A 22,927-nucleotide genomic window follows, 5' to 3' on the forward strand; every position below is an offset into this window, starting at 1 on the left:
TGGCAGAAGAAGGAGCAATATTTGTGCTACATCTGGTCACTCCTTCCTCTTGCTATTGACTGTTGCTTCTGGAGAGAAACAGGACAATATTTGTGAGTAAGTGAACTCACTGTGGTGTAAGACAGTAGACAATAAAGGCTCACTTCCAAACACGGCTCAACAGTAATTTTATTTATTTATTTATTTTATTTAAAATATTTCTCTTTTAAAAGGATCCAAGGCAGCTGTCTTTCTCTGTATTAACACACACCCTTCCTCTGTTGCTTCCTTCAACCATGATATTGCTTACAGATGGTCTTTAAAGCACACAACAGGTGTTTTTTTTTCCTTTTGCCTTGTTTTGTGTCTGTTAGAATGTTTACAGAATGAGACTTCAAAAGTACTGAATACCAAACAGAGGGAACAAATAATTGCACATGTGAAAGGCAATCATACACTACTCTTCCTTAGAGCCTGACATGAAAGTTTTACTCTGTGATCTCTGTATTCTGATCTACCTCATACTGTTTGTCTGAAAAAGTGGGCAAACTTCCACAAAAGCTTACATTAAAATACAGTACAGCAGTTTTCAAAGTGCCACAACATTTTTGTCTTTTTTTACTTTTTTCTTTTCGCTAGATGTTGAGGGGGCTGCCACTGTGGCTACATCTCCCCATAACAGAAAAAACCAAGGAGCCTCACTTTTTATACAATGCAGGACAGGTTTTATTCACCACAGCAGGTAACATAACAGATCACTTTAGAAAAGTGACTTCCCAAACTGCTCGTTACCAATAAAACTTCAGCTATCCAGCCGTAAACGCCTTCTTTCTTCTCTTGCGAGTCTCTCCACTTTTCAGACCTAAACTGCTTTCTCGGTGGTTCCAATTATTCTTTTAGGCTTGAATTTTGATGGTATGGTTTGCATTCTGTTTTTGAAATTTTGCAAACCACTACGGATAAGACCAACAGAAATAAACAGATTATAGCTATTAACTGAAAGAATGCACTCTGCATACACTCAAAGGCACTCTTTTCCTTCATTAATACTTAATATAACCCAGATTAAACCCAATTTAGAGTCCCTATTTAAAGGTCTGTGTCAGAACTCCTGAACTCTCTCTGTCTTCTTTTCCTTTCTCCTTCTCCCCACTGGAAGGGGCGGAAAATTATGCCCAGCTCCCCGAGATTTCCCCTCCTCAAAAAAAAAACAAACCACCATGTGATTTCGACAGTCGGGGGGGGGGGTCTCTGCGGCCACTTACTCCGACTTTACAACTCGCCACGGACCGTACCTTCAACTCGAAGGGAGAGCGCCCTTCGCTTCCGCCCTGCTGATTGGCTGGAACGAACCCGAGTTCGGAACAAGCCGCCGAGCTTGACGTCCGAAGTCTAACAGCAAAGCGCTGCACAAGCTCAGAGGTTGGCGCATGCGCACTTCAGCACAATCGGGGCCGGGCTCTCAGCTTCGCTTTATCTCTCCCTTCGGGCGAGGAGCTAGACAAGTAGAGTCACACACAGTAGCATTCTTCGGGGCTCACTTTGGAAGTAATTTTGACTTACCCGTTGAGCATAAAAAGCAATGGAAAGAAGACAGTGTTTTAAAAAAAATTTAAAGCGAGGTTCTGATTGAGCAGCGGGGGGTTGCTCAGCCTGCCCCTTCAACAAACCGGCCTGCTTCTTTTGTTATTTTTTTTTTAAATAGCTGCCGTGCATGTCAATTTAGCACGTGTTTTCTGCATTGAAAGTAAGTTTTGGGTGGAAATTCGAACCTGCCTCCGCCGCATCCCTAACGTGCAATAGTAACTGCCAGTGGCGGATAAACGAGTCGTTCTCCCGATTTGCCGTTTCGCAGATAATTAGGTATAATACAGTTGCATTTAACAAAGCAATATGGAACGAAGCACGCAAAATAAAAAGTGGATACAGCCGCTGTCTTTGCTGTCTTTTTATGTGGATATTTCCTTATCATATAACAGGTAAGCTAAATCTTTCGTTTCTTGTTTGCTACGGGCAACTTCGGGCTTCCAAACTGAGGTAGAAAAAAAGGGAATCGAAAGGAACTGCATTCTCTCTCCCCCCCCCCCCCGGTGTTCTATATTTTGCTTATCTCCATGTTTTGTGAACCTGCCTTCGAAAGAATGCCTCAATGGTCTGCGACTGATTGGGTCGGAAATATGTTTGTCATACCGCTAATCCAACCAGAGTCAGCCTCCTTTATCTGCCTTATGACGATTGGTTTCTCTCGCGCGCACACCCCCTCCGTCGACGTGACAGCCTCAGCTGAAGGCGAGAGGGCGGGGTTTTGGAGTCCACCGTACGTTTTATTCGGCGACAGGCACGCTCGTAAGCTCTTAACCAAATCAGAATAACGCTGGGGTGTCCCGCCCCTTCCGTTGATTGGTTAGTCCGGCTCACGGTGTCGAGGAAGAGAGTGAAGTCGTGTAGTAACAGGACAGAAGGGTGAGAAAATATGACTTGAAAATAAAACTAGGGGAGCAGTAGTGGGCTGGAGCGGCAGATTTATTGATAAATGTCATTGTCTCAGTCATGGTTTAAAAGTGTCTGGAGAAAGTGGGTTCCGGGCCAGGAAGATTTTGTGCTCCTAAATAGGCAGCAAGGCTCTCCTCGGGTCCCTGCGAACTGAATCCTATTGAAATCAGTAGGACGTATTTTGGCAGGAGGTGGAAATAGGATCGATTGTTTCTTTACATTTTCTGCTGGATCTCAGCGCTGCTAGAAAATTTGCGCCAGGGAATGGAAAGTTCATGCTTTATATTGAAGAAAGACCCTCCTGAAGATATGGCTATTACTCATATGCAAGGGAAATGTTCCTTTCGTCAACTAATACCCTGCATCAGAGGCATTAGTCTGCCCGAATTCTGCTGTTTCTTAGCACATTACAACATTCACCTCTCGCTTGACAGTTGCTGAGATATTGTAAGAAGGGTAAAATTAGGGTGTTTAATAAAATACCTGAAGTTTTCTTTCTGTTCCTTTCCTCTTCTCACCCTGTTTCTCCTCTTTGTTTGGTAGTGATGGAGCTTCATCCTCACTTTGGGAATTATTTTATTTATTTATTGTATTTATACCCCGCCTATCGAGTCATTTCAACCACTCTAGGTGAAATGTTATTTATTTTATCTTTTCTGTTTTTCAGATCTGTGGTGCCTTTCCTAGAGGAAAAGGCAACATAATGAAAAAGGAGCAGGTGCTGAACTGTCAGTTCTCTGTTTGGTACCCTCATTTCAAGACGCAGACCATCCGCAGGTGAGAGCGAATCCGTTGAGGCAAAGTTTTTCCTGAAGTGTAGAGTCAGAGAACAAGGAATGGGAGATAGTTGTTGCTGCTGTTACTACATGTGGTCACTTCAAACTTATGGCAACCCTGTGAAGGTGCAACCTCCAATATGTCCTGTTTTAATTACCCTGCTCAGCTCTTGTAAGCTTCAGGTTCTCCAGGTTTTGGTTTCCTTTAGGGAGATACAGTAATTGTTTTTGCTTTTTCTGTGTTTTTCGTAAAGCCACTGGAATGCTTATATCTGTGACTATTGCTTGAAACAGAATAAATATATGTTTATTAACATCAGCCTTCATTTATAGTAGGTAGAGAAAACCTCCATTTGAGGTTTGTATACAAATAGAGACCCTTGGCTAGGTACATATTCTACAGCATTGTCTCCTAATATATATATTATATTAGGAGACATTTTTATATATATGTATGTGTGTGTGTGTTTTCTTCCTCTTTGCAGGAGAAACACTTCTGTTTTTTTCATGTGTACAATTTCAAAATATAGGGAATACATTATGCTAGATAAGATGCATGTTATTGTTATGGAAGGTAGTACTGATCAGTGTAAGTTTTGAAAGACATACTAGCTAATAACTTTTCTGTTTGTAATATACAAACTTGACATCAACACAAAGGAGTCTTTCTAGGAAAAGGTATGCACAGAAACAAAACTGTTTAGTGGGGGGATAGGGAATCTGTAGTCCTCCACATCTTTGTTGAGCTGTGGTTACTCATATCACTGGATATTAAGTATATTGACTGGGGTTGATGGGCATTGAGTTTCTGCAGTACTTAAATGGCCACCATTTCCCACCACTCAGGAATTCTGTGCCTGAACAAATATTCAGTTTTTCATACCTTTCCACCACTTTCTAGTGTTGTCCAATCTCTAAAAACAACTCATGCAGCATTTCTAGAATATATACCCTGTCCCTGTAAGTAGCCCTGGTTATTTCTGGCTACCCATTTGGATTGTAAACATCATATGAGGTTGGACAATAACTGATATGATCAATGGTACTATACATGACACAAGGAAATATTATTGCAACCTCTGACCTTATTTTGGATCTCAGTGATCTGTTATTTCCTCATGTAAGAGATTTGATTGGAAATGTATTGGAAATGTATTGAATGATCCTCCTGATAGCAAAGTGATAAGCTGATTATGGCACACAAGAAAATGAATGGTTGCATCACAACTCTTTAGGAATTGCTAGGTTCCTAACCTTCTGGTACTCAGAACTCTGGTGTACATTCTGAGTGTTCGTTTGAATAGAGACATAAACCATGGGAAAGAAATTGTCCTTCGGGTTAAAAGACCAAATGCAACTGTATTTTAAAAATGCATTCATAAATGTTAAAAATTATTTCAACTTTAAATTGTTAAAAAAAAGGATTCTTGTCTTTTAAAAAAAAATTTAACCACCCTAAATTTCTTTTCAGTATCATCATTCCACTGCCACAGAATGTAACGGATTATTTGCTGGATGATGGGACACTGGTAGTTTCAGGAAGGTAAGAGCTTCTATTGTAGGAAGATTTGCATGTATTTTAAAAATAAGCATGAATGAATTGCTCACGCTTTTCAGAGATGTTCTAAAGAGGTGCCAGCATCCAGTTTTAGTTTCCTCTGTCCCATGGTGGGCATAGCTTTAAAGCCAGAGTAAAATGTTCATAATGTCATAGTTTTAAAATACATGTAGAATAATTCTTTTGTTGCAGCTGCCTATGTGACCAACAGAATGCCCTTATCTTGAATTTGTGTTGCCATCGCCAGCATCAGATTGTAGTGGAGTTGGATATAGGGCCTCGGATGGCTTTAGCGCTTTCCCTTGGGCAGTCTGACTCTTCCAGTGCAGCCTGAGCCAGAGGTCCACAACCCCACCTGTGGCAGTACTTCCAAGCACTGGCCCCTGGAGCTGGGGCCAAATAGTTGGAGATATAGCAAAAGTAGGAAGGCACGACTGGGGCATGGGGGTCCTCCATTTACCCTGGAGCATTGAGACCTCGGTTCCTCTCTTCCACGCTGCTCTCTTTCTCTTGGTCTTGTACCTTTTCCTCCTTTATACTCCCAACCATGCCAGATGTGTCTCCTTCCCCCCTGGACATCATCAGGGCAGCTCTCCTGGATCTCTCACCAAGGGTAAAGCCCCAGTGCTGAGGTCCATCAGTGGTAGATATGTGGGTCAGTGTCAGCAACTTTCCTCGGTTAACTGGTTCCTAGGATGCTGTGAAGGATGCTACAGTCAACTGTATTCCAGGCCAGTGGCCACTTTCTCACAATATTTTATGGGAAATATTTTGAGATAGGATGGTGGGTGTGTTTTCTTCAGCATAACCTCAACATTAATAATATGTTGGTTGAAGGAAAAAGTTATGCTGGCAGGCAAAAAAATTTAAGTTGGAAATTGTAATGTGTAGTGTACCCAAAGGCTTAGACTAAAGGTTCTTTCCAAATGAATTGTTGTCAGACATGTTAAATGTTAAAGGTTTTGGGTCAGAGTATCATTTGACTGAAAGGGTGTGTTCCTTTACTTTTCTTCTAGGGAAGATCCCCACCCATGCTCACAAGAAGATGATAATGCAGATAGTGAAGAGACAGAGGAGATACAGGTTTAATTCTTTTTTTCCTCAGGAAGTTAGATTGTATATTGGTATATCTGTGTCACTGCATAGATGGGATGACTTTCTTGTAACCTGGCTAGTGCCTTTATTTTGACTGCTGAATTGAAAGAGAAGGCACTGGCAATAATTTTTTTCATGTGGTCCTCTTGTATATCTCTGCCTGCTGTGCATTACTCTTTGATCACTGCTGTACTCATATCTTGGAGACTGAGATATAGACTGCTCCTTCACATTCCCGCTTGGCTTCTTTCTCTTGTGTCTTTGACTAGTGCCACCTTTCTCCCCGTAGGGGACCCAAGGTGGTTCACAACAGCTAAAGCTATACAACAATCAGACCTGCTTGAAGCAAGTGCATGCCTTCAAATAACCAATCTTTTGCTGAAGTTAGAACTTGATCTTATTGGCTGACCATCTCTGATTTTAATAAATATCCCCCCCTTAAGAGCAGTGGAAGGAAAATTGCTGTCCTATGAGTTATCCCCTTTGCCCTTGTTACATTTGGGATTTATGAAAGCCAAAGAGAATATTAGGAAAAGGACCTGGGATACAGCCCTGCAACTTAGCAGAGGATGGGTCCCATATTATTCAGTAGCTGGAAATCACAGTAAGATCTTTATCCCAGCAGATTACCTTTGCAACTTAGAACTTGTGAGACATGAGAGAACTTCCACCCTGGCCCATTTCAATTCTTTGCCTTAAGCAATTTTAGATGGAAGATGCCCATTGTAACCTTTGCAACCAATGTTTTTGCTCCTGCCAATCTGGTATGGTGGAAACCATGGGACATGTCCTACTGTATTGCACCTTTTATAAAGATTCATGTAATCTACTTACTTCCCCAAATTTAAAACATTATCTAGGTAGAGCTGATAAATGTTTACATTTTTCCCTCCTCTCTGATTCCTCAAGGGAAATTACAGCTACGGTTGCAAAATTCTGTGCAGTGGCTTGTATCATGAGAAAATAAATGATTAAATCACTGCAGCCGTCAGATTAGAAAATTAAACTTAACTGCAGTTTGAACTTTAGTCTGCTCTGTATTGCTTGTAAATACTGTATGATTTGCTGTATTTTAGTTTTGTATATCTGACATGGCTGATCAATAGTTTTGACAATAAGGCACAACAATCAGCAGTTTTAAAATATTATAGAGATATATACGATGTTAAAGAACAATTAACCATATATCAAGATTAAAAACTATTTTAAAATATTTTTTAAACACTTAAACATCTCTAGGTTTGATAAACATAGCATTCATGAGATACTTATTGCTTAAAAGCCTGCCTGAAAGGGAAGGTCTTTTCCTTTCAAATCAACCCAACCTAAGTGTGATGGGAAGGCTTGAGAACCAAATCTGCAGGAAGAGAAGAAAGGATCATTTAACTAGATACCTTTGGGGAGGAAGATATTTTCCTCTCTGAAGTTCACATTTATTCTCAAACAGCTGCCACCTCTCCCTGTAGAATGTGGGAAAGAGTTACTTCTGGCTTACGATAAATGCTTCTTCTAAGACAGAATGAGGTCCCTGTATAGGTCTGGTGGGAGGTTTCTCTCCCTGTGCTCTAGAAAGGGTACCTACTGCAATGGAAGCAGTATTGCACCTTTTGAGTTGCTGATTGGGAAGCAGTAGATGTGGCCTTAAATACATCTTTACATTTAAAGTGCTGATTTAAAAAAAAAGCATCAGTTGTGTCTGTACATGCACACGTGTGATAATTATTAAGATGACAACAGGAATGAGGACAGTATTAAACAATATGGCTTTTCTTCCTAATGCAAATAATAGCTCCAGAAGGAAGGATTTCTCAGCATTTGGTAGCAGGCTAAAGGATTGATTTTGTTTTTTTATGCCTCCCATGGCTCCAGTAATTTTCAGCTGTCCCAAAACTGATTTGGATCTGAAAGATGGCACAGAGGCTTCTAAGGGCACTCTCTTGTTTCTTTGGATGAAGCAGCTTTTCCCCAGGCACGAGTGGTCCCTTTGTTTTTTTTATACTCATACTTTTTCAGCATGGTGCAGAGGCTTCTGGGACATCATCTCAAAGTATGCTCCCCCAGCAGTGAGTGAGCTCCTTAATCAGGGAGAAGAGACCAGATAAAGTAGGGAGGGATCCCACGAATTTAGTTCAACTCCATACCAGTGCAGGAAATCACTTGAACTATTCTGCAGAAATATTATAAGACTTCTATTTAAAGACATACACACACACCTTTTTTTTTGTCTTCAGTGGTCTGATGATGAGAATACCACAACACTTACGGTAAGTCTCTTGCAGTTTTTTACAGTAAATTCTTTTTTATTTGTGTTTGCAGTAATGATGGTTATCAGAACTGAGCTTTAGATAATGCATATAGACTGAAGAATTGTTTTTACTCAGATTGATGTGACCACACCAGAGTTGCAGCTTGATTAGAGGTGGAATTACCTTTCCTCAAGACTTTTCCTCTTTTTTTGATGAAAACTTTTTGGAAGGGGTGCAGGAGCTGCAAAGATGGCTTTGGGACTAGGACTTTCTAGTTTGAATTACAGTATTTGAAAGTGTTGGTTTAAAAAAACCCAAATCCAATGTTTGGGATGAAGAACTCCTGTACCAGTCAAAGCTTTTATTCTTATTTGTTTCCCCGTGAGGTAATCTTTTCCAGTTAAGTCCTGTTGTCTTTGCTTTAGCCATGATCTGTAACGAAAGCTGCCATTTCTGGCTAATACATAGGGCCTCATTTCCATGTGTTCTTACTGAAATAGTAAGACTTGTCTAGGTTCTTTCGCCTTAGATTGTGGTTTCTTTGAATTGTCTGTACTTTCTTTTCTTCTTCCCCTGACACTGAGCTAGTTTCCTGTACCAAAGCAGGTAGATGGACAGGATTGAAGCAGGATTGAAGCTCCATTCTCTCTTATCCTCTATTTATTCCCTATCTTCTGTATGTCTGGTAGGCTCTGAACAGGATTATAAGAGGGTTGGTTTGCGTGGAGGACAATTTTGTCCAGCACTGTTCCACGTATCATATGACAGTCACAATAATTTAATTGTTATGTCATTTAAGCAGTTTGATTTTCATCATTACCGTTTTGTATTCTTTAAAAAAATGCTGAGCTGTTTTCATTGCATGGGGCTTGAAACTCCAGATAGCAAGAGGAACACTGGGGAGTTTGAAACTGTGATCCTAAGTTGTTTGCTACATCTTCAACTCCATTACAAATGCCTTTGCAAATATTAGCTTGTATAAAACAACCTCAGTGGTTAAGTTTTTTTCAAACCTGTTCAGTCTATGGCTGGTTTTGTATTTTCAAGTTTTTTTTCTTTTTATCTCTCACTGCCCATCTAGGCACCAGAATTCCCTGAGTTTGCTCTTAAAGTCGAAGAAGCCATCTGTTCTCTGGGAGGCAGTGTTTTTCCTAAGCTCAACTGGAGTGCTCCAAGGGTGAGAACATTAAATCTTAAAGAAACTCAAATGGTTTGTAAGAAATCCATGTGTTTGGAACCATTTAGAATATCCAAGAAAATAAATAAAATTAAAAGAGTTGATGAGGTACAAGCCAGTCTCTCAGGAGCCGGATGCTACTGCTAGTTTAGCACAGTTGTGTCAACCAAGTATAATAATTTTATCTGCATATTAAAAGATTATGTGAATAGAAATCCTTGCCTCACTGTTTAGGAATTCAGAGGGGGGTTCTCCATCTAATGCTCACTACAAGTAGGATAGCGTTCAGGAGCTGATATTGTTACTACCTCATCACATATTGTAATGCACTACAGGCAGCAACAGCCCTGTACCAACTTGTTGTTCCTAATCATCTGAAGATGCATCTAGACGAGGGAATTTGGAGCACCCTCTGTTGCACTTAAAGGGCTGTCACCTTCAGTGTGATCTATTTTATCTTGCACTTAAGCAATCCTTCCGCTCACACCAGAGAAAGACCTAGACAGCACTTCAGGTTGCTCCAATTTCTCGGTGTTTTAATTACTGTCACTGCTCCCCCTCCCCTTTCCCTGCTTTTTGTTGTGGCTGCCATTGCATGAGCTACAGCAACTTACTTTTTTTTTTTTTTGGTTTAATTTACGAAGTGGCATAACTCGCGCAATGTACAGCAATACATTAATGTAGCATGGCTAGTTCTTTATATCTGAAATACTGCTTCATTACATCACAGGGTTGTCACCCAAGCAAATAGTGTCCACAGCTTTATCTGGGAGCAAATTAAGCAATCACGGAAACTGCAGAATGGGATAATCAGGAGTGCTCCCAATCATACTGAATAAACTGCAGCCCTAGCACTGTACTAGAAAGGAGGGGAACAGCTCACAAAAGCGGTAGGATGGATTGCTCTTACTTAAAACACCTCTGGTCGCTGGAAAACAGGGCAAACTGAACTGCACCAGAAATGAACAACGTAGCAAGCTATATAAGATATATGCTCATTTGATTGCCCCCCCGTCTACTTTTTAAAATCCTAGCTCCCAGAACTGGCCCAATATATTCTGCTGTCTGATGTAAAGCAGTGAATTCATCTCCTTCCCCCTGCCGTATCAGGATGCATAATATCCATTATCACCTGCTATACATAAAGCACATATGTACTCCTGAGCTATGACCTATTCTGAGTATTCTGTGTATGTACACAGTTGCCCCATCCTGTTAATTTCTTATACTTTATTTGTTTTTCAGATCTGTTGCTTTTGTCTTCAGTAATAAATAACAGAAATTCTAGTTTAATTGATGTCTTCAAAAACAAAAAACCAAAGCCCAAAACATAGTGCTATTGTAGCATTGTAGTTTGCATTGTGCAAAGGATATAATCTGTGCCAATCTTGTCATACAGATGAGTAGTGATTAGCAATTTTTTTGTCCAGTTATCTGAAAAAATACTTCTATTTCTTGAAAAAAAAAAGCCTTCCGCAGCTAGGATCTTTACTATTAGTTACATAGTAGACCAGTCTAGAGCGTATCTTGCCAAGTTTTGTTGAGAGATGCTATGGTGCAGTTGAGGAGGAAATTTGTACTGTGTAATGGCCAACACAGATATTGGATGAACATTTAATTCTGTGCTTGCTTTGACACTGAGATTGCAATCCAGTGATCACTTACCAGAGAACTCCACTGAACTAAGAGGAACTGCCACTAAGACTACATAGAACTGGGCTGTAAAAGTACTAATTACAGTTTCAGTTATTCTTTCATGACAGTTCCAAAGAAGCAAAATGGGATATATTTGATATTTAAATCTCTGGCCCTCAGTTAACACTCCAGTTAACATTCACGGCCCAGCCAAGATGTGCCACCTGAGACAGAACGGCAGATGATGCCTCCCACTCGTCAAAGCCAAGGTCCTTCATATGCAAAGCTAGCCATATTATTTGGGCACACGAGACAGAAAATCGTACATGCACTTCTCCTTAAGTCTGGCAGTAATATACAGCAGTGACAAACCAAATAAGAAACTATGTGTTTCTCTTCCGTGACATCCCAAGTCTGATGCTTGTGGCGACCACCTCATTGGACCTCAGCACAGGGCTGGGCATGGTGGTATTCCATGCGTAGAAGTGGGGAAGCATGGCTTGTGAAAGGTCGGGTGGCCAGAAAAATGAAACTGCAGTGTGAGGATGGACAAAGCGTAACCTTCCAGATGTTGCTGGACTGTCTTTCATATCAGCTATCCTTAGCAAAACAAATGATGAGTTATAATAGCAGTCCAGCAATATCAGGAAAGGTAGCATTTTGCTTAGCCCTACTGCTGCTCAATTTTACCTGCACTGTTTTTCATCAGCATTTCTATATTTCATTTAAATGCCACCATTCATATGAAGAACTGGAAGTGTAGTACATGGAACAGCCCTGTGTTACCTTTCTAAACCTAAAGAGATGTGTTGGGCAAGAAAACAACCCCCTGTCTGTGGCAGTCTAGGCAGTGTTGGTTGAAGATAAACAGGATTTTGCTCAGTGGCTCTCCAATGCCAGTGTGAAAAATGTGGTTAAAATGTGGTTAAAATAAAACTTTTTTTCCTTAGGATGCCTACTGGATAGCAATGAATAGTTCGCTGAAATGTAAATGTCTCAGTGACATTTTCCTACTTTTCAAAAGTTCAGACTTCATTACTCGAGATTTCACCCAACCGTAAGTTTAACTGTATCGGCGTATCTGTTTTTTAAAGGATGATTAGGCTGGATCTCTGTGCTGTTTTCTTGCTGAGTTTTCAGCTTTAAAGGGGGGGGGGGGAATTACTGCCAGTTCTGGAAACTTGATTTTTCAGCTAAGTTTTAGATTCGATTCATTGTTACTTCTGAGGAGCAATGATGACTGGATTATTCAGCTATAGTTTCACTTCACCTAATGAGTTTGCTGATCTTTAATTTTTTCTTAGCTTTATTCTATCTGTAGAGTTGATTACAGTAGAAACATAACTCCAGGGAAGACAGATTAATTAAAACCACTTGAGAATCGCAGCTTATGTCTTGGCTGATAAATAGCTTCACATGCACCTCCATTCCAGTGTTGTCTCTTTGGGCCTCCTTTTTCTCACACACACATTCTGAACACCAGTCTTTCATTTTCTTGCCCATCTATCTTCCCTTCCTTAATAAGCAGCCACACTGTTTCCACTTTCCCTCAATTAGATTCTGTTCTCTGAGACTATTCCTTCCATTCTGTGAGGGTTCGGTCTTGGGATTAGCGGCCTCCACAACAAAGTCACGTGTCTTGACTATCAGGTAGTCGCTCACTTCTACAGGGCCTAGCGTATCTACAATCTCCTGATGTAGTCCTGTGAGATAAGGGGTTAGGATCAGTGCCCATTGTTCAGGTGGCCATTACGCGGAAGTCTCCACTCTCTCGAAGGTGTTGAAAAAGGCTGCCGGATCGTCGTGTGGCCCCATTTTCTGTATTTTTATGGGTTGATGTTTGGCCAGCATTACCTTAGATTGTCAGTTGTCTGTCGTGATTGTTGGGCTGACGTGTGCCTGCATCAGTTGGTTTATCAATAGCTGTTGTTCTGCTAGTTGTTTGATCAACATTTCTTGCCCTCTGCAGATCCAGTCATCTGGGTGTGGAGGCCTCCCTCGTTGGGTGCCAATATGTGAGGGTTCGGTCTTGGGATTAACGACCTCGGCAACAAAATCACGAGTTGTCTTGAACTTTAAACTAGGATTCATGTTTACTGGGGTGTTCAACACAAAGTCCTTATCAAGCAAGTTATCCCATAATTTCTTTCCCATCACTAACTAGTCGGATGGGGGTAGTCATCCTTCTTTCGCAAACAACTTAGTCGTCAACATTATCCCAGGGTCCAGTCCAACGGGGAACCTCAGTTTCCTTCAATAATTTGTTGGTTCTCTTGTCCAGGAGTGGGGTGGTCTCATCCTCATCCGCTGGTCGTCTTGGATTTCTCTGGTCTCTTGAAAGGGGTTCCAGGGTCGTATAGAAAAACCCTCCCACTTGCCTCCTCCACTGACCATTCTCTTCTTTCTCCTCTTGTTCAACTCTTCCCTTTTCCTCCCTCAACTGCCTTCTTCGCTTCCTTGCTTCTGATTCACCCCAATATGAAGGCTTTTGAGGGATCCCCCTCCTTTTACGATAATCAGCCTCCTCTCTCAGCACTTGCACACGCTCCCATTTTCCAGAACATGGGTCTTGTACCCAAACCATCTCCCAACCCCCAAGTATCGGATCTTCCCTCCTTTTTATTTTAGCCGACCCCACCTCAATCTCCACCCTCTTGGTCCTGGGTATTCCTACCAACTCTGCCGGGGTTTCAACAGCAACGGTTATCCTGCACATTTGTTCCTCCAAATTCCGGGTATCAGTTCCCTTTTGAATAGCCTCTTTTGGTGGGTCTGTCAAAGCGGTCTTTACTTCCCTCCCCACGCGTGGAATGGATGGCACTCCGGCAAGAGCCTCTTTGCTCTCGTCCTGGGTCTCACACATTCCCACTTTCCTTTTCGCATTCCTACACTCTTCATCTCTCTCTTTTTTCCCCCCTCACACACACACACAACAATCATGGACAGGATTCACTTCCATAAGTACACTTCATAAGTATAGTTTAGCAGAAGATTGGCCAGAATAGTGAACTGAACCTTCAGAAGAAGCTCCACAAGATGTGACAACAGCTGTCAAGCTACTCAAGCTACACAGTTTTGAAAGAACGTTCAAAACATTGGGTCAGTTGAGGGATGATGTAACTGTCAGTAGCTATGAGTCATGGAGGATATATATTTCAGTTAGTATTGAAATATGTCACTGTGCGTCAGGCGCTGAGGAAAATGGAAAGTGCTGTTGAACTCAAGTTCTGCTTCTTTAACAACCTGCCCACTTAACCACTTGTTTTTGATCTCGTCAAGGGAAGTAATTGTATATCTAACATTTTACAATTTTACTTTCCGTATCTAGAGATCAGGAGTATGACCACAAGTGGTTAAGTTACCACAGCACAACTCCACTGAAATTTAGCATGCATGTAAGCAGATACTCTTTGCTTGTGAGAAGAAAGTTAAAACTTAGAATCAGTGCATTAGACAGACATGATTCATGAAAAATATTGAGTTTGCAATACAGAGGACAGCACTCTACAACTGAAATAGGAGAGCAACGGATGAGATGAAATATCTGCAGTCTCCTTGCTTACTGAATTATTCTTCTGTTCAGTCCAGAAAATGATGTGCTGTAAATGATGCAGACCTTTTAAGATTAGTACAGGAGGTGGATTCAATTTTTTTCTGAAAAGTATTATGTAATTCTTGAGTACTCATTCTCGTTTTCAGTAGAGGAGAACAGTGCCAGTAATGGTGATCCACAAAGGTGATAGTTATGAATCCACAGCTACTTTATTTTTAATTATTTTAGGCTGATTTTAAATGTGTAATTCTTAGATAGGGGAACCTAATTATCTAAAATATAACCAAGTTTGTTTATATTAGACTTTGCAAGCCAGCCATTGCTACATCTTGTGGTTCTGCTTCGGAAGATTCTGTTTATTATCATGGCTAAATTAGTTTAACATTTTTCAAATTGTAGATGCAAGAGCACCTAAATAAAGTCTGTAATAAATAGATCTGTCGAGTCACAAAAACAGTTTTTATTAGTTAAAACGTTGATTAAGCTCCATAACCCTTGTCAAGAGAAAATTTGAAATGTAATTGTCATATCGAGCAAGTGCTGAACAAGTGAAACTTGGGTACATTTGTGTATTTCTGTGTTCTATTACTTGAACAGGTTTATACAATAAATTAAAAGAAAAGTTAAAAACCTTTAAGTCTCAGGGTGCCAGTAGACAGTTCTATAATTTAATAGCTCCAAATAAATATTAGGCTAGTGGGAAACTGATGATGATTTTATGCTACTTCACTACCTAATAATGTGCAAATTTTAAATAAATAGCATCATCTGATGAGAAAGGACTAGATTGGAAATGTAGTCTCTTTATTTTTCCATTGCTACTGAATTCTCATCTTAGGGGAGCATATTGCCATGTGGGTTGATCTTTGGTAGATACACATGTATTACTTTGATGTAAGAAAACAGTGGGCTTCATCAGATGATCATCCCTACTGAAGTCCTGACCCACTGAGAAAAGATTTCTGTCCCAATGCACTTTTGCTAGTTATTGTGCCTTTACTGCTAGAACCATGTCAACCAGACCTTTGTCTCTTGAGGTGTTCAGTTCTGGTGCTGTATAGGCGCTACAGGCGAGGATTCACTACAGATTTATGTGCTTGGTCTGAAATGATCTTCTTGGGTTCAGGTATGATGCCTGACTTCCTTCTATGCAGAATTCATGGTCTGCTCCTGTCCTGAAGAGGATTCTTAGGCAAACAGTAAACAAAGCTGGGGAAACTGATTTCCTCCCCTCCGCCCTAACTTCATCTTCTGGAATCTTACAGCTGTATCACTCAGGATGGAAGTTTAGCACAAAAAAGTAACTTTTCCTGGCTTTGAGAAAAAGATGATGCCTCCCTCCCATTTCACATACAAAGCCCAGAGGGACTGGCAGTTTATTCTGTTCACTAATGATGGGTTATTCTGAAACTACACACCCGAAGGCAACAGGTAGGGCTGAGCAGTACAGGGCAGGCTGAGCTTGCTCCTCTAGTGCAGTGGTCCCCAGCCTTGGGCCTCCAGATGTTCTTGGACTACAATTCCCAGAAGCCTTCATCATCACCTCTGATGGCCAGGAGCTGAAGTCCAAGAACATCTGAAGACCCAAGGCTGGGGACCACTGCTCTAGTGTCTTGCTGCTGTCTTCCAGCATCTGCCACCTGAAGCAGCTCCTTTCACATTGGCTAATGGTAGGGCTGACTCTGCCCTCTTTCACTTTGGAGATGGGGTTGGCCTGTTTGATCTTAAGTATTTGACTCAGATCAGCAAAGAGTGTTTCTAGCCCCTGGCTGCTTCTGTACTTTAAACGTTTTGATTTCAAGCTTTCTTAGACCTTTTCAATTACTGCCAGGAGGCTCAGAGTTTGCTTGGGCAAAGAAGCTTATGAAACCTGAACTGTGCTCAGAATTAAAAGCTTGGATTCCAGATTTGCATTCAAGTGGGAAGAAGTGAGATCTTATCTAGTTGATATTTTTGCTGCTTCCTTTGTATGGAGGGATGTTTATGACAGGAGGAGAATCATACTGAAGCCAAATGTGCCTGGATTGCACTTCCTAGATATACCTGCAAGGTGGCAGTGTTGAGCTGGCATAGAAGGTGTTTTCACTTAGTATGTTATCTGCTCTTCAAGATTTCGGCAGTTTTCAAAGACAAATTTAGTTTTTCGTGTGGACTTGCTTATGATGGACAGTTCAAATGTAGTTTTATTTGGAATTTCACAGATCTTTTTATGACCCTAACACAGTCATGGAAAGGCATAAATTACTGTATAAGTGTTTTGGCTAAGCAGGTCTGGATCCTTATCACTGTCTGGATGGGACCCTGCTTCACAAACCCCCCTATGTTCCATAATCAGGGATGTTGCATGTTGTGATTCAGCCTCTGGAAGGCCACAAGTTCCCCACCACTTCTATATCTGCATCTGTCTACAAATGAAAACACGCTAATTCCAGTTTCTTTTAACTTCTGATTAAAAGAATGTTATGGAGGGAAGAGATTTATTACATCTGTATCCACAAATAATTGTTTTTCAAATATAGTATATTCTTTTAATCAGGAGCTAAAGGGAGGTGATGATATTCATGTATTTTCAATTGAAGACAGATAAAATATAAAGCAATAGTCGGAAACCCAGTCCAGTCCAGCTGTTGAACTACAAGTTCCATCAACCCTGATGCTTCCCTGTATCCCCAGTCATACAAACTTATTAGTCTGTGGATTTCACTGCATGCCACACTCTTACTTCTTGTAATAACTCTCTAATAGTTCTGCTAGATTTGGAAATAGGATCTAATTTTTTTCTTATTCCGTGTCATTTGAAAATGACAGGATGTAATGCTGTGTTTAGAGTTACCATGCTTAATTGTTCAAAGAAAATGTTTCAACAGCGGCAGGGACAGAACTGCTTGGATTCCTGCTGGTTGATGGATGAGATAATTGCTACTTGTCAAAAGGGAAAGAAGTAGAAGCAAATTCTAGACCTGAGTAGATCACTGGTTCTCAGTCAGTGGAGAGTGGAGCATTCCCATAATAGTTAACTCCTCTCCTCAGAAGAAAGGGCCACATGAAAGCAGTCCTCCTTGTTTTGCTCTTCTTCCAGGGAAGAGTTTGCTTGCTTGATTCTGGGACCTTCCAGGCAGTGAATAAAATAAGATTATTTTGAAAAAGAAAGGCCCTAAAGGGAGTGGACTTCTTTGACTGTTTTAGCAGCTCATCCCCCTCATCCTCTCCCTTAGAAGAATGTTCTTCCTACACTTTTTCCCACCTGCTCAGTAGAGGCAGCAAAAAGCAGCGGAAAGGAAAGCATTCCTGTCACAAACACATGACAGACAAACAGCCCAAAGAGGGGACGGTCTTCCTCTTAGTTTTCTTTATCTGCCTGTTCCTTGTCATCAGGATTGGGTGCAGGGGAGATTCCTTCCACATCTGATGGTTTTACCACCAGCCAACATTTGCAGGGGAAGAAGGAGTTTACCTGGAACAAGCTTCTGGTGCTCTCTATATGCATAGCGAAGATGGTCATGCTTCACAGGTGGAGGAAAGTGAGTTATCTAATGAAGCCATGTCTTTAACTGCCCTCTCAGAGAGACACTGATTTAAGCCAGAGTCTTTTCCATTTATATTGAACAAACTTCTAAAAATCCTGCAGCTCAGTTCTTCTGCACCAGCCACTGGGAAACTCAATAGGGTTTCAGTAATGTTTTTCTACATAAATGGCATCCATATACTGTACGTTGATTCTTTTTTTTTTCTCAGAGATCCTGAAAGATGGATGGAAAGAGCTTAAAAGAACCAAGATTCCTCAGTCTCTCAAAAAAGCTTTCTTAATTCTCTGGTTGTACTATGAACTATTGCAAATACTAACATTAGTGACCCACTGACAGCTCATGTATCAAAATCTTTAAGCTTCTTCTGCTTAAAAAAATTAGCCATGCCAAAGTATGTTCAGAATTTTTAAGAATTGTTTTGAAGGCACTTGATGTAGCGGTACTGCTAAATATAAGCAGACTGATCTCTGGTGGAGGCCACCTGCTAACCACAAATAAGCCACCCAGGGCTTCTTTGAGGGAATGAAGAGGTATGCACAAGTTAAAAAACAAAACGCTGTATCAGGAGAACAGTGCTAGTTGCCACAGGCAGTGTCTCGTAGGTGCAAGAATACTTATTCAGTCATGTTTCAAATGGTGCTCACAGAACTTAATGAGATTTAACTTCTGTAAAGATACATACAGGTTGTATTGGAAGTTGTTAAACCCAAGCCCCAGTGATTTCAGTAGAATTTGCTTTGGGCTGGATCCAGCCTGTTACATTGCACAATTGCCACATAAATGTTCTTTCACATTTTAAAGTTTTACTTCTCAATTAATATTTTTCATTACCACCCATTAATGATGTTTTTGTGTTGAGTTCTTCTGCTTTAAAAAAAATTAGGAGATGGGGAAAAAAAGACGTTTCTTGTATTTCCCCATAGATTTATCCACTGTAGTGATGATTCTCCTGACCCCAGTATGGAATATCAGGTAAGAAGCTTTGTATAAAAGGGTAGATAGCAGTGCTGTACAAAAGCTTAAGTCGAACATATGCTAGCAACTGACTGTTAACATAAAGGGACTTCCTTCTCTCCCCCCCCCCCCGAAGGTTTCCATGCACCAGAACTTCTTCTGGAGCTGTTTTTGGGGCATACAGAGGATTGAATGGCAAGAGAGGAATTGCCTCCTTCCTAATTCTGCTGACAAAAGCAGTATTGTCAGACAACCCTGTTGGATCCTAATTTTTTTTTTAATTTTCTTATTGTTTTTTTCCCCTGTACTGACAAAGGTGCTATTGATATGTTATGCCACTAATTAAGCAAACAGGACATCTTTGGTTTTACCTTGAATGAACTCAGATTACGTAATTGACTCTTGTTGCTTCGGCAGAATTTGAACTACAGTATTTAAGTTTGGGGGGGGGGGGACATTGCAAACATTGTGTGTATGTTTTTAGAAGTGCTGAACAAATGTTTTTGGCATACCTTACGAAAATGTTTGTTCATATATACACTGTTGCTCTCCAAGTGTACCGCAGATTCTGCTGCGGCCAGTCAGCTGTGTATGGTTATTTTGGCATCCATGCATTGCCCATAATTTTCCAGCCATCTGGTTGACCAGTGTTCCAAATGGAATGCAGGATTCGGTGGGTCTTTGACAGATTTCCCACCATTCTATTAATATTTGTAATAGAAGTTCACAAAATATTTTCATGTTAGCTAAGTGTTTCTTGCAGATAAAATGTATCAGAAATCTCCCTTGAAGAATACTTCAGCTCTTTGGATGGGTTTACAGCAATCTTGTTTGTTTCCAAGTACTATGCTGTAAAATATTATTGACTATTGCTTAGGTTGTAAATGCGTTGTTTTATGCTAATTAATAATTACCTAGTTGCAATGATGATGACTACCATTACTGTTTTTATGCTTGTTTCCAATAGCTTGTACTCAGAAAATGGTGTGAATTGATTCCTGGGGCAGAATTCAGATGCTTTGTAAAAGAAAACAAACTGATAGGTGAGCATATTCTTCATGGTTCTTCAATTCATTGCTTTTCTAAGGCTTTATTTTATTTGTTTTCACAGGAGGTATCATGCCTTTCATATGAGGAATACATACTGGCTTAAAGCTTAGCCTAGTACAGGGGTCTCAAACTCAATTTACCTGGGGGCTGCTGGAGGCAGAGGCTGGGTGAGGCTGGGCTGCACCAGATTTTCCGCCAAGCGGAGCAAGAGCCCAAGGAAGCGGCCCAGGAGTTTCCTTAGCCCGGCTGGTACTCCAAAGAGGAGAAGTGTGCAAGCCCTCCTCACCAGCCACGACCCCCTCCAGCTCCTTCTTCACTACCACCACCACCAGCAGCAGCAAAATGAAGAAGCAGAGAAGGGAGGCAGCGCCAGCGACCGCCTAGCCGGGGGAGGGGAGGAGGACACGACCTAAAACTTTTTTAAAAACCCTCACAGAATCGCCTTGCCAAAGGAGAAAAGCCCCCATGGGTACCCACGAAATTAAACAAAACGGGGCACCCCCACAGGTGCTTGCGGGCACATGCGCACACACAAATACACACACACACACGGAGGTCCGGCAACCTTTCTCTGAGGGCCTCCCTCAAAAAAAGGCACACAGCAGCAGCTCCTACCCCCACCACGACAGGGGAGCAAACGTTGCGAGGCAAGCCCAGGCAGCCTCCAGAGCCGAGGTGGCTGAAGCAGGATGAAGAGGAGGAGGAGGAAGCATCACTGGGTGCTGAGGCGGCCGCTGGCCGGGCTGGTGCTGGGGGTGCCGAGAAAGAGATCCAGAGAGCCGCTTCCCTAAAATAGGCGGTGGCAGCTGCTGGTGGCGGCTTGGAGGCGCTCTTCGAGGACGGGCCGGGAGCAAGCTCCGCTCTCAGGCATCACTCGGTGACGGCTCAGGCACTCGGGGAAAAGGGCCAGCAGCGCGCCTCGCTCACTGGCTCTCCCCAAAGACAGCGCCTCTTGCATCCTCCATCTGGAACTGCAGCCTGCCAGCCGGCAGACATGCGAGCTGGCTGGCAGGCTGCAGTACCGGATGGAGGGTGCAAGAGGCGCTGTCTTGGGGGAGAGCCAGCGAGTGAGGCTAGGCTTTTTTTTTTTGACTCTTGACAGCAGAGGACGCGTGGGTGCTTTCGGGGGCAGGCAAGGCGGGGGCCGCAAATGGCCCCCGGGCCGCATGTTTGAGACCCCTGGCCTAGTAAATCATTGTGCTCAAGCAAGGTGGAACTAGAGTTGGATCATTAGAATCAATGGACCTTACAAAGTGTTGACTCACTGATTCAATGGGCCTACTCTAGCACAAGTCACTACATTAAGCAGCAGGATTTCAGCCACTGTGACCTAGCCATTAGTCATTTTCTTTTTTCTATCCTTGTTTAGTTCATAGGCACTTTATTTGTATATCATCGTTCCATATACATTATCCTTCAAGTGGTTTACAATGAAAGGTGACAAAGCAAAAAGTTAATGATGCTTTGCTATCCCAATAACAGGTGTAGTCAGGGGATGTTGGTGAGTTTTATAATTCTGAACTCTTACCTACATTTTTACAGCTTTTTTTAAATTTCAGGTTCAGTTTGCATGGCTCTTTGGGTTCAGCATACAGAAAAGCAATTAAAAATCTGATTCATGTCTTCTATATAGATTTTCACCTTTGCTGTTACAGAGTGAAGGGAAAACTAGCTAGATTGTCTGGAATGTTTCTCTGATCCCACCTCAGAACATTTTAGTAGACTGACTCTGGTGCATATGCTGAGTTCGAATATGCCCCTTGACATATTGCTATCTCTTAACCAATCTCAGCAATCTCCTGCTCGACTATACCACTATGACATCCTTGGGAGAAGAACAGGGTGCAAAGAAATCTTTATTTGTAACACTGAGAAATAGGTAAACATGTTTGCATGTGGCTCTTTGTTGGACAAGCTTTTGTAAGACTCTCTGTGTGGAAGTTACCCTGCTCAGATTTTCTGTATTTAATTTCACAACTTCACTGACCACTCTTATGACTAGCGTGATGGAGAAAAGGGAGAAGCAGCTTCTACTTCTGGATAACTGTCTTGGTGAAATATTTTACTCTCCTTCTGAAGTATTTTTTAAGTCATGCCAGATTTCAAGTAGCCCTGAGGTAATTAGCACAAAGGCATATTATCTCAGCCGTAGTCCCAAACACCACATTTTAAATGTTTTGTAAAGGAGATGAATTATTTAAAAACTAGATCAGCTTGGCCATTTTACATCCCTTGGTATCTGTTGTTGCAAAGATGATCAAAGGCTTTTGTAAACACAAGTAAAGAGAATGGCTAAATACAGTAGTGAGAACTCTCATTTTTATAAATTTGTTCAAGAAACAGCATGCATAATTCCTATTCCTGCAACAACCTGGCGTTCCATTTAAATGTTACACTAGTTCTGGTGACTGATATAATTTTTCTGACAGGTATTTCCCAGCGAGACTACACTCAGTATTATGAGCATATCTTTAAACAAAAAGAAGAGATTTGCAGATGTATCCAGGAGTTTTTCAAGAAACACATACAGTATAAGTTCTTTGATGAAGACTGTAAGTAAATCAGGAAGGGTTTTTTTTTTTAAGTTACAGTTTCTCTTCATAATAGAGTCTGCTTACGGAAATGCAGACTTATTTGTTCATAAAGCTGGTTGTTTTCTCATAAAAATTATTGGGACTGCAGTCTAGTAGAACTAGAAGGATGTATTGGAGTTAGGAAAAGCGGGAGAACAATGTATAGAGAGAGAGACTGCTAAAATTTCAGCTGTAATCACTCACATGGTTTAAAGAGGCAAGTTGCTTTTTAGTTAAAATTGGCTTGCTCCTTTGGCTGGATTAGTAGTTTTCCTAGATTTTTCCAGCACCTTTTTCCTGTGGTTTTGCCC

At 41.3% G+C, this 22,927-nt stretch overlaps 2 protein-coding genes across 2 annotated transcripts in view; one reads left to right on the plus strand and one right to left on the minus strand.

Annotated features, from left to right (window-relative positions):
- NUDT5 (nudix hydrolase 5) overlaps window positions 1-1,426 on the minus strand; it is a 29,657-nt gene extending 28,231 nt beyond the window's left edge. The window contains exon 1 of the mRNA XM_078394262.1: window positions 1,275-1,426. The gene's annotated coding sequence lies outside the window, so the exon portion shown is untranslated. The remainder of the gene's footprint in view (window positions 1-1,274) is intronic.
- Window positions 1,427-2,432: 1,006 nt separating this feature from the next.
- CDC123 (cell division cycle 123) overlaps window positions 2,433-22,927 on the plus strand; it is a 43,711-nt gene continuing 23,216 nt past the window's right edge. Inside the window, exons 1-9 of the mRNA XM_078394263.1 lie at window positions 2,433-3,249; window positions 4,720-4,791; window positions 5,823-5,889; window positions 8,133-8,165; window positions 9,229-9,324; window positions 11,910-12,016; window positions 18,963-19,011; window positions 19,961-20,036; window positions 22,473-22,595. Of these exons, the coding sequence (XP_078250389.1) occupies window positions 3,176-3,249; window positions 4,720-4,791; window positions 5,823-5,889; window positions 8,133-8,165; window positions 9,229-9,324; window positions 11,910-12,016; window positions 18,963-19,011; window positions 19,961-20,036; window positions 22,473-22,595 (697 nt within the window). The 5' untranslated portion in view covers window positions 2,433-3,175. The remainder of the gene's footprint in view (window positions 3,250-4,719; window positions 4,792-5,822; window positions 5,890-8,132; window positions 8,166-9,228; window positions 9,325-11,909; window positions 12,017-18,962; window positions 19,012-19,960; window positions 20,037-22,472; window positions 22,596-22,927) is intronic.

Source organism: Pogona vitticeps, chromosome 5, assembly GCF_051106095.1.
Source record: "Pogona vitticeps strain Pit_001003342236 chromosome 5, PviZW2.1, whole genome shotgun sequence".
NCBI classification, from domain to species: domain Eukaryota; kingdom Metazoa; phylum Chordata; class Lepidosauria; order Squamata; family Agamidae; genus Pogona; species Pogona vitticeps.